Genomic DNA, 12,500 nt, shown 5'->3' with positions numbered 1-12,500 from the left:
CGGGAGCGCCCGTAGTGAGGTGGACCTGCGCGTCCAGACGGGGAGTGCCGGAGAGGGTTCGCCGGCCGCGAGAGAGGTCGGGGCCAGGTGCGACCACGCTGACGGTCGCGGGAGAGGGACTCACCAGCCATAAAAGGGAAGTCGCGACTTCTTTCTTTCTTTTCTTTGGGGTTTTTGTATAAATGACTGTGGGAGACGCCTGTCCGACAAGTAGAACTGTTTAAGTGTTGCCATGTGTACGTGTATCGTCGGTTGTTGTTCTGCATTTGCTTCTATTGTTTTAACTGTTTTATGTGCATTTTTCTTTGGCTGTATATACGTGCTTGTCTGTGTGTGTGAAATAAATGTGCATTGTGTGAACTTGTTCCCCGTTTCGCTGCGTCCTTTCCTTCGTTTGAATTTCCATCTTGCGTCACGTAAGGGGTTCGTAGTGGTTACAACAACCCGATAATTAATCGGAACCGTCAAGGCCGACGATAACACCGCTTGGTTATCACTGTAGCACGGAACAGACCGCTTAAGCGGTTCCTGTCCGGAGTCGGCTGCGGCATGGTACGATCGCCCGGTCGACCATTCGCGCGCGTACTTAGGTAGATCGAATTTGGCGAGCAACCCTATCCTGCGCGGGTGGGCAATTGGCACGATCGTGGTGAGGTTAAACCCCCACCCGTGACTAGCTCCCGGCATTGTTCCGAGAGGGTCACGACTGAATTGTCCGTCCGGTGGGCGACGTGCCGCGATTCGAGTTACGTGGCCGTTCGCACGCCGACGGGCGCGAATTCTCAACAATATATATGTATGTATGTATGTATATTTATATATATATATATATATATGTATGTATATATATATATATATATATATATATATATATATATATATATGTATATATATATATATGTATATATATATATATATATATATATGTATATATATATATATGTATATATATATATATATATATATGTATATATATATATATATATATATATATATGTATATATATATATATATCTATATATATATATATATATATATATATATATATATATATATGTATATATATCTATATATATATATATATATATCTATATATATATATATATATGTATATATATCTATATATATATATGTATATATATATATATATATATATATATATATATATATATATATATATATATCCCTGTGTCATAAGAGGCGACCAGGGTTGCGTCAGGAAGGGCATCCGGCGTAAAATCTATGCCAAATCAGTATGCGGATCATAACAGATGATCCGCTGTGGCGACCCCTAACGGGAGCAGCCGACAGACGAACAACAACATATATATATATATTTGCGGATTCGCGCCCGCCGGTGTGCGGACGGCCACGTAACTCGAATCGCGGCACGTCGCCCACCGGACGGACAATCCCGTCGTGACCCTCTCGGACTAACGCCGGGAACTAGTCACGGGTGGGCCTTTCGGCCTCACCACGATCGTGCCAATCGGCCCCCCGCGTGGGATAGGGTTGCTCGCCAAATTCGACCTACCGAAGTACCCACACGGAGGGTAGACCGGGCGATCGCACCTCGCCGCAGGTCGACTTCGGACATGGGCCACTTTAAGCGACCCGTTCCGTACTATCGGGATAACCGAGCGGTGTTATCGTCAACCCCGACGGTTCGATTAATTAATTATCGGGCGTTTTAGCCCACGACCAACCCTTTACGTGAAGTAAGATGGAGATTCAATAAAGGAAAAGACGAAGCGAAACGGGAAAAACAGTTCAACATAAAGCACATTTATTTCGCGATGGCACACGGATAGCACACATATACAATTATACACCAAAAGCAAATTTAAAAGAAGAAACACCACAATAATGCACAAAAAGCAAATGTAAAAGTGAAACACAATGCAGATCTACGACCGACTACCGAGCACACGGCAACACTTATACAGTTTTACTTCACAGACGGCGCCGCCAACACATATACTCAAAGCAAAAGAAAAAGGGACCACCCTTCACTATGAGGGGGCAGACGGGCCTGGGGCCGAGACCGCGTCGAGCCTACCCGTCTGGTGATGAGCCGTAAAAATGGCGGTGGTGCCCCGACTCCGCGGGCCTCGCGGACAGTGTCTGGAATGGGGTGGGAACGGGGCCCCCTTCTCGCACTATCTCAGCGCGGGGGGAAACAGGAGGGGGTTGTTGATGCTCGGGGGGATAAGGATATCTCGCTGGCTCGGGTCCTGCGACGAGCGTCTCCACCGCGACCTCGGTCGCGTTATCGGCCTCCCCTCTCCACAGCTCCCCGACTGACACGAGCGCCCTCTCGACTGCCTTCGCCGCCGCCACCTCTCCAACTCTCCCACTCTCCACAGCTCCGTCCAACTGCTTTCTCCGACCTTTCTCTTCTCCACTCTCCTTGACTGACTCTTTCCAACTCTACTGCCTTTTTGGCGAGCGAACGCGGCCCTTTATAGCCCCCGTGGCTTCGCTCCTTCACCTTCGACCCTTTACCTCTGGCTGGCTCCCCATTGGACAGAGGAAAAGTGGGCGTGAATGATTTTTGATCCGCGAATCTGCATATAGCGATTATACTCCGACGCACCTGGAGGCGGGGCCAAATCGCACCATGCTCGCTGATAGGACGGAACAGAAGTGGGCGTGAATAGTTTTTGATCCGATTTCTTCGGAAAGGCTGGTGTTTTTGCACCCGCTGCTCGGTGCGCGCCCTGCACGAGTCCAGTATCGGTGCCCACAAGCGGCGCGGGAATGGCGGTGATGCGATGGTTGCGAGGGCGAGTTGTGACGGTAAAGGTCGTGGCTGTTGGTGTGAAGCGGCGTTGCGGTTGGTGGTTGTTGTGTGATGGCTGTTGAGACGTGGTTGGTGGTGGTAGTAATGGTAGTAATGGCGGCTGGTCCAAAATAAAGATAGTAAAAGAAAAACGGCTATCTAGAAGGGTCGCAGCCCGAATGAATGACATTTATTCCCCCTAAACAACGGGTTTGGGCCTAACTACACATATACTTACAGAGATATCTCACCTAAGGGACCTGAATGGTGGTTTGCGAATTTCGTCAACCACAACAATATATATATATATATATATATATATATATATATATATATATATATATATATATATATATATATATATATATATATATATATATATCTATATATTTATATCTATATATTTATATCTATATATTTATATCTATATATTTATATCTATATATTTATATCTATATATTTATATCTATATATTTATATCTATATTTATATCTATATTTATATCTATATATTTATATCTATATTTATATCTATATATTTATATCTATATATTTATATCTATATATTTATATATCTATATATTTATATATATATTTATATTTATATATTTATATATATATATATTTATATATATATATATATATTTATATATATATATATATATTTATATATATATATATATATTTATATATATATATATATATATATTTATATATATATATATATATATATTTATATATATATATATATTTATATATATCTATATATTTATATATATATATATATTTATATATATCTATATATTTATATATATATATATATTTATATATATATATATATATATTTATATATATATATATATATATATATATATATATATATATAATGTATTCTGAGAAAGAAATCCAATTATATTTGTCCAATTCCTTATCAAATAAGGCCAGATATTTGGCGCCGAATTTACGAACGTTTAAGAGCTAGACGCCCATGTAGAATCCCTAATCGTTCGATGATCACCTGTTCAAAGTTAGTTGCCAATCGTTAAAGTGTGATTATCTAATACATGATGAAAACCTAATCGCAAGCGTATGAATAAGGAAAACTTTTTCACGTCAGTGAGGTTTTCGAGTGCATTTAAGGATTGAAGCAGGCATTGCATGGCTTATAATTGGTAGTTCACATGGGATGCTTGCTTGAATTAGCTCAAGAGGAAGCAGAACAGGATAGGAATAGAGCAGTTCACTGACGTGCATTGGGAATCTTCGAGGAGAGATGCTATCCTCTGGAGAAATATGACAATATCAAATTTGGCTTGAGTTACACACTCTCGAAGGAATAATTTTGTTGGCTGCTGAATCTAGAGCAAGATGACTTGGATAAACCGACGATGAGGAGCGATGTGCTGAATCCCCTCCAACAATTGTCCATGGAGCTGTGATTCTATGCAAGTGCATCCATTTGGATGTTGGAAATATGTGCCGTTTCACAAGCGAATCGGCTGTTTAGATGCACACAACTAACCGGCTGTTTTTCTCCCTTCATAAATTGCTATTTCGGCTGGCGATTAGCTGTGCATGTACAACGATGTTTTTGACGGTGTTCTCGGATGATGCGTGTGTTAGCAAGACGCTCGCTAAACACCTTTCGTGAATTCAGCCTTTAGAATCCACTGTGGACAACAGGGTTCTATCACAAGTGAACATGGTTTCCTGTCAATGACTCATTATAACATCACTCTTATCTTGGTCACAAGCACAGTTTACTCAACCAGACATCTTAAAACATGCACTCATCCACAATGACTGGCCGCTGTAATTAAATTACAATGACTTCCCATTGCGATAATCATCAGGTATCACCAACTGCTCTTTTCAAAATGCTTACAGCTTGTATTTGAACAAGGGGCTTGCTCTTCCATGATCCAATATTTTGAATACCAAAAATTGTTAATCTCAACATGATCAACAGTAGCTGTTGCTGCGTGGCAGAAATTTCAAAAACAACGGTAATTTGTTTAACACACAGGCAAGCCTTGCAACTTTACCTTGTGTGTAACTTATCATCAAGGTAACTGAGACCAATAGCTAATGTTGGATTTTTGACATTGGCATAATGATTAATCTGCCCCAAGAAAGTTCCGAGTACCATCTCTTCAGGAAGAAGCAGCTTCCTGAACAATGGAAAACACTGAGTGGTCTGCAACAGCTTTCCTTATGGGGTCAGGATTTGAACATATCACCACCATGCAAAGGAGAAGCTCAATCAATAGACTCAAACCCAAACCCGTTTTTGAAGCTCTCACTAATTTGCTCACCATTGAAGCTTGAAGAACGTGTGCCAAGTGACTTCACCAAGCACTCCACAAAACGGTTGAAGAAACTTTTTAAAACGAAATGTTTCATTTTTAGCTCGCCTGTTCGAAGAACAGAGAGCTATAGCGATACCCCCGGCGTCAGCGTGAGCGTGAAAATGTTAAAGTTTTTGGTGCAAGTTATTTTTTTCCTTTATAATGTTTTTATCTACCACACTATTTTTTATATGCCCGATATATATATATATATATATATATATATATATATATATATATATATATATATATATATATATATATATATATATCGGGGCGTATTATGTGATACCGGTCGTCCGTCCATCTGTCTGTCTGTCTGTCTGTCCTGTCCGCACTCTAACTCCCAAAGTTTTCAATTTTCACGTTTCATATTTGGTACATATGTACAGACTGGAGACGGTGTGTCGTGACATACATTTGTCATCTAAAATGGTTGCCATGGCAACCAGGATGCTGTTTTCCATCCGTTCCTGTCCGTACTCTAACTCCCAAAGTTTTCAACCTTTACCTTTCATATTTGGTACATAGGTACAGACTGTGGAGACGGGTGTCACGACATACGTTCATCATCTAAAGTGGTTGCCATGGCAACCAGGATGCTGTTTTCCATGGAGTAGCACAATTCTGTATATACCTTCTTGTTCAGGCGTATATTGTGCTCACTTGCGCTCTTGTTACTGATTACAATATACAAATACATATATTGCTTTAAAATTATTTGGATCAGACTTCACTGCAATGCTTTATAAAAATATTAATTATTAGACGAGTCTTTTAAAAACGATAAATGTATAAACAGGCGAGCATTGGGTGGCTTTGACACCAACTCTGGTTATTTTTATTTGTCTATGCCGAAGTGACGAGTCTGGGAATGGAAGATCGCACAAAAAGGGGAAACACCGTGTGAAATAAAATTTCACATTTTCACTGAGCCAGTCACCACCTGTTGCACTACAGAAAAACACATGGCCAATGCAGATGAGTGGCCCCTGAACTTTGTTCAAGTCGATCGACATGCAGTGTGAATATTGTACAGTGCTGGCCAAGTGGCTTAAGCACTGAAGGAAGCACTCCAAGGAAATTGTTGATAAGGAACAGCTGGCTTGGCAAGCAATGATCTGTCATATTAAACACCTTCCGGAGATGACCAAGCAATGTCCGAATTGGACAAATTAACACTTCTTTTTAGTAGTCAGAACAGCTGCCAAGTTCAATTCTGAAGCAGAAATTTTGCAATTCGGCTTAGTTTAAGAGATTTCAAAATTATGGCATGTGTGGAAATGAAATAAAGCCACCAATGCTGGCATCTCCGGGCGTTTACAAGCATTGAAATGTATCCAGCGATTCGTAGCTATGATGAACGGACATACGATAATATGAGTGAGGAAAGTGGAAAAAAACAACAACTTTATTGTTAAGAAATCATTGTGGCCTGTTCCAAGTCAAGGCATGGTTGAGCAGGCCAAAAAACATGGTGGCTTCAGACCCTAGCGAGGTAACCCAGGATGCGCCTTAAGACCCAATAGAGAGCGAGGTGGCCGAGAATGCGCTTAATAAAGGATATAATTAAATAAGGCCATTAATTATCTTCAAAAGGGGTGTTTTAATTAACGCAAACATCCAATTTTCACTCGTGCACTTCTTTGGTGTTCCTTTCATATGCATGCAAAGTTTCAGGATGCTAGGTTTCATGGTTTTGGAGTTATGGAGGAGACATATACACACACACACACACACACACACACACACACACACACACACACACACACACACACACACACACACACACACACACACACACACAATAGTGGGTGCATCTGGGTTTGAGGTGGTAGATTGGTCATAAAGCAAACATCGTTGGATTTACCGATTATACTGTTGTGAGAATGATAAGTTCATGAATTACCTTTTAATGTTTGCTTTATGTTATTAAAGAAATTGGTGCAATTGCATTTTATCCCATTCTTTGCTTGTCCTTTTAGAAATAGGAAACGTGATCCATCGTTGGTTCAACTGATACTGTCATAACATTTGTATACGCAAGTGCTTCCGGTTAAGAAATTTTGTTGAATTCAGAGGTATGGCATCGTTTGTGTAAGATTTTGTTGGACGTATCAGGTCAGACCTCCTGGAGGTTGCATGTGAAGCACTCCGAGTGTGTCTGAAAGAAATTAGCAATTGGCATATCCTGTTAATTTATACGGATATGTGGGTATTTGGAAAACACTCAGCGTGTGATTCCCGTATCGATATGGCACATTGGGAGAAAGGACCACAAGCATTACAACAACTTGCTGATTACGCTTACACAATACAAGTTGGTCTCAGTCTCGTGAAGCAATACACTTCTTTCAATGATGAGATTTGGGAGCATGTTGTGACTCTTCTCTTCCGAGTGTTATTCAATCAGGGTGTAGCGAATGTTTTTGTCCTATTCCTTTTGGCACATGCCAGTAACAGTCTTCCAGCCACAAGCGATTTTGAAAATGCTACCAATTTGAGCACCCCGTTGTTTCCTGGTGGTCCGTGAAGCAACAGATACTGCATTGCATCGTTCACCCTTCATCGTCTGTACAATCTTTGTCCTGCAGACACTGTTTGGTGATACTTGTTCTTCGATTTCCCCAGAAATTGGCACCTTCTAGTTCACTATATATATATATATATATATATACTAGCCGGTCACTATTTTGTAAGCTTGTAACTGGATCTGCAGAGATTTATTATGCATGGATAAAGTTAAGGCTTTGTTCACTTTGTTAAATTTCTGCTTCATTTGGGTTTTGTTCTTGGATTTATTGTTATGTTGTTATAACATTCCATATTGTTTCCTTGCAATATTATTATAACAGACATTGTGTTCTAATATTGTACAGTGATCTGATGTCCAGAGGTATAATTCACCTCCCATTTCAATTCACCTCATCTATTCGATCAGCTCCATGATTGGGGTTATGACACCCACCTGGAAAGCAGGGTTTTGCTGTGCCATCCGAGAGGTCGTGGCTTTGCTTTCCAAATGGCATGTGACAATACCTTTGTTTCATAATCTTTATGACAAAGGTGTAATAATTTCAGTTTTTGTCCAAAATGTATCACCAATGACTTTCATTTATCACTACACACTTATGGTATTGGTTGCGTATTTATTGAAATGTTTAGGACACGTAAACCCCTTCCCTCACTCCTTTTCAAAATGCTGGGTACACCTCTATCCATAACCTTAATCCACAACCTAATATAATAACCAGTCATATCCACTTCTTTCATAATACTGTATGTAATTGGCTCTCTCATCATTTCTTCCTACCTCAGCCACCAAAGGTGTACGGAGGTTATGTATTCACCACTGTTTGTCTATTGGTTGTTTATTTGTCTGTGGGTATGATGCATCGAAATTATGGATGGATTCGGACGAAACTTGGTGGATGAGTTGGTTAGGTGACAACAAGCTGTTTCAATTTTGGAGGTCTGGATCCAGATCCGGCCAATCAGTGGGAAACAAAACGTAAACTGTTCAGCTTAGTGGAGGTATGTTGTGCTCTACCGAGTACCGTTTTAGTTAACGGTAGTGAAGTTTTTTTTGTTGTTTGTTTTTTTTTCTCCATCGTTTAATTATTAACAACCTGGCTAGTGTGTGTGTGTGTGTGTGTGTGTGTGTGTGTGTGTGTGTGTGTGTGTGTGTGTGTGTGTGTGTGTGTGTGTGTGTGTGTGTGTGTGTGTGTGTGTGTGTGTGTGTGTGTGTGTGTGTGTGTGTGTGTGTGTGTGTTTGTGTGTGTAAATACCATTTGATTTAGTAGTTAGAGGGTTGGTTGTGCTAGTTGATGGACGTGTTATATTTAAGGTAAGATGTGCATGATTTAATGTATTATCATATCATGGAATGTGTGATGAGATTATAAATATGTGATCGTAAATGAAGTCCTCGAGTGAGTAAAGTTTGGTGATATTGCATTGATGGGTTGACTGACTGCCCAGACCCAATTGAGGTTGTTTGAATCCGCCGTTTGGAGAGGTTCTGGGCTGAAAGAATCGAAATCTCGAGAAAGAACGGTGCCCCAACTGATGATCCGTGCAGTCAGGAAACCAGTCAATTGCTTATCGGTTAAGGTTCTTACTTTAAGGCCCAGTCACACCTTGACGTTTTAGCCAGCTTATGCCGATTTTTGGAAAATTTGTGTAAAACGCTGGTACACGTCGAATACGTTATGGGTAAGTTTTGATAACATTGAGAGCACGCTGAAAAACACTGGCATACGTCGTTGTACGCTGGCTTTCATCGTTGTACTTTGCGGTTGTCCTCAAATTTTCCATGCTTGAAATTTTAAGACTTATGCCAGCGTATGACTCACACGTTCCGCATAACGCTGGCCATAAGTTGTAGGCACGTTACGCGATCGTTGACACACGTTACTTGTAAGTTACTCATAAGTCGAAACACGTCAAGGTAATGGTTAGCGTCAGTGTTCCAGACTCCCTGGGGTTTTTTTTCTTCTTCTTCGGTATGACCGTGATGTCGACACTGATTTCTAGTGCGGTTATAATATAATTAAAAGGCTGCCGCTCAACGATTTAAATCGTAACCGCACTAGAAATCGAAGTGTCGACATCACCGTCGTACCGAAGAAAAAAAAAATTCAGGGAGTCTGGAACACTGACGCTAACCATTACCTTGACGTGTTTCGACTTATGAGTACCTTACAAGTAACTTTTGTCGATGTGTGCCAACGTTCACATATCGTGCGTACAACTTATTCCCATCGCGTGTGGAACGTGTGTCATACGCTGGCATAAGTTTAACATGTTTATAATTACAAGACATACTCCACTTAATATGACGTATGATAGCGTACGTTAGCGTTTTATTCACGCATACCAAACTTACCCATACCGTATTCGACGTGTGCCAGCGTTTTAGATGCATTTTTCAGAGGTCGGCATAAGCTGGCAAGATCGCCAAGGTGTGACTGCGATGTTGACACTTCCATTTCTGCGGCGGTTATGATTTGAATCATTGTGCGGCAGCCTTTTAATAGGCTACGCCATGTGATCGTCGGCGATGCGTGCAGCACGCTATGCATAAGTTAGACTATCGTTGGGCATAAGTTGGGAAGGCCGACAACAGGCTCAGCATTCGTTGGTATAAGTTAGCTATAACACAACGAAACGTTCTGTGTCCGTTACTAATTTGTTATGCATACGACCAACTCGTTATGAATACGTCCGAATCTTTAAAAAAAACATCAAAAGTTCAACATCAGCCAGCGTTTTACATACATTTTAATACGTTGCCATTGCTGGCTAAAACGTCAAGGTGTGACTGGGCCTTTAGTGAAGGGAACTATGTTTTGAGGTTTACAATTGAAATAAAGTTGAATATAGGATGTTGTGAAATTAACATCATTTACAGCAATCCTTTAAATTATATTATATTGTGCATGTTGCCTTACCTTTCCCTCCCCTCACGCTGCCTTCCATTCCCCTCCCCTGATGCTGTGCTGCCTTCCCTTCCCCTCCCCTGATGCTGTGCTGCCTTCCCTTCCCCTCCCCTCACACTGCCTTTCTTTCCCCTTCCCTCACGCTGCCTTCCCTTCCCCTCCCCTCACGCTGCCTTCCTTTCCCCTCCCCTCACGCTGTGTGTGTGTGTGTGTGTGTGTGTGTGTGTGTGTGTGTGTGTGTGTGTGTGTGTGTGTGTGTGTGTGTGTGTGTGTGTGTGTGTGTGTGTGTGTGTGTGTGTGTGTGTGTGTGTGTGTGTGTGTGTGTGTGTGTGTGTGTGTGTGTGTGTGTGTGCTTTTTATGTAACAAATCTTCAATACCTTGAAAATCAATGTTTTGAGCACATTTTGAATAATGTGGCAAATGCAATAAAAACCTGTGAGCAGGTAGAGAGTTCCAGCGATGAGAAATAGTCGCCCGTGCATAAATGTAGCCGCCGTGATCAAGATGAGGGAGGCAAGGAGCGCAGAAACAGCAGAGCAGCAAAGGAGCACAGCCCAAGCCAGTCGCACACCTGATAAACGAAAGATATTCTGAGAGTCAGAGCAAGAATAAGTCATTTAATGTTGCTCATCTTGTTGTTGGGATGCAAAGAATCTGAATGTCATCGTGCGTGAACACGCTTTGACAATGTACATGAAGTTTCATTCCTCTTCGTCCAATGAGAGTTCAATTTGATTCCATCCACAAATTCTGCAATCTCTTTTGTAACCTTTAGTTTGTGCATGCAGGCAGGAACCTTGTTCAATGGGTTCGCTTGTTAGTGTTCCCATCTTGAACCCATGACTTGTGATGGCAGGAACCCAGGTTCACAATCTCATATATTCCCTACATTTCCTTTGTCTAATATTAATAATATCCTTGGGGTTTCTGTAAAAGTACACCGATGTCCACTGATGTCTTTGTCCTCCATGTGTTTTATGTATGTACAAGCACCTCTACGAGCTTTAGTTTAATTAAATATATGTAAAGACAAACTGCACTAACAGCATTCCCATAATTGCTAACATTTTCTAACTACAAGAAGTACAATGAAATGGCATTATTAATTTTTGTGTAATAAATTTGAATTGGATTTCCACTTTACAGCCATTGGGATCGATTTTAGGAATTATTCATCCAATCTCATCAAATTTCAGGGATCAGTTATCTCAAAAGTGGGAAATTGATGTGGACAGTGATGTGTTGGCAATGTGACGTTTCGAGGTTTTTAACACAACATTGCAACAGTGTATTTGATTGTGACATTACCCACAACTACTGGTCATAACAATTGGCAAATGGCACAATGAAAGACTGGTGTTGGAGTGCATAATTTTTTGATCATTGTTTTATTCTTGCAAATCTAAGTCTCACTGGAAGCTTTTCCTTTCATTACTCTTTCAGCATGTTCTGTGCGTTCGGACAATTTTTAATTTATCCCATTGAGAATGTAAATATATGAGTAGCGGGTGTGTGCATGTTATGCTTTTTTGTTGTTTGTTTAACAGGGCCTAAGGCTCGTGGGAGAAGTGGAATGCAAATCACGCAATTTGGTGTCTCTCTCTCTGTCTGTCTGATTGTAATACATTTGATCGTTACTTATCCAGTCTCAAGCAAACTTGCCACAGATATTAAGGTACATCCAATGTATGATTATCTTTTTAAACAGTCGCTGCTGTTGTTTAACACTAGACTGAAAAATATTTGGAGGAAACCCGATGTCCTTGAGGCATTCTATGCTTATCGTGTCCCCGACAAACTAGTACCCAACCCCTCCCCATCCCCCTTACCCCATTGATGCTACCTTTATGATGTCCTCTTTTTTTTTTTTTCCTCCACTTCGATGCCAACCCATGATAGTTTATCCGTACTCTGTATTTTGCATACTGA

The 12,500-nt window shown here is 40.7% G+C and overlaps 1 protein-coding gene across 1 annotated transcript in view; it reads right to left on the bottom strand.

Annotated features, from left to right (window-relative positions):
• LOC147015556 (transmembrane protein 182-like) overlaps positions 1-12,500 on the bottom strand; it is a 34,461-nt gene that overhangs the window by 11,517 nt on the left and 10,444 nt on the right. Inside the window, exon 4 of the mRNA XM_085850414.1 lies at positions 11,005-11,142. Within this exon, the coding sequence (XP_085706540.1) occupies positions 11,005-11,142 (138 nt within the window). The remainder of the gene's footprint in view (positions 1-11,004; positions 11,143-12,500) is intronic.

This window comes from Eptatretus burgeri, chromosome 12 (genome assembly GCF_056783735.1).
Source record: "Eptatretus burgeri isolate ZD-2024b chromosome 12, Ebu_testis_v1, whole genome shotgun sequence".
Classification (NCBI taxonomy): Eukaryota; Metazoa; Chordata; class Myxini; order Myxiniformes; family Myxinidae; genus Eptatretus; species Eptatretus burgeri.
Note: the sequence above shows the minus strand (reverse complement) of the source record. Positions and strands in the feature narration are given on the sequence as shown.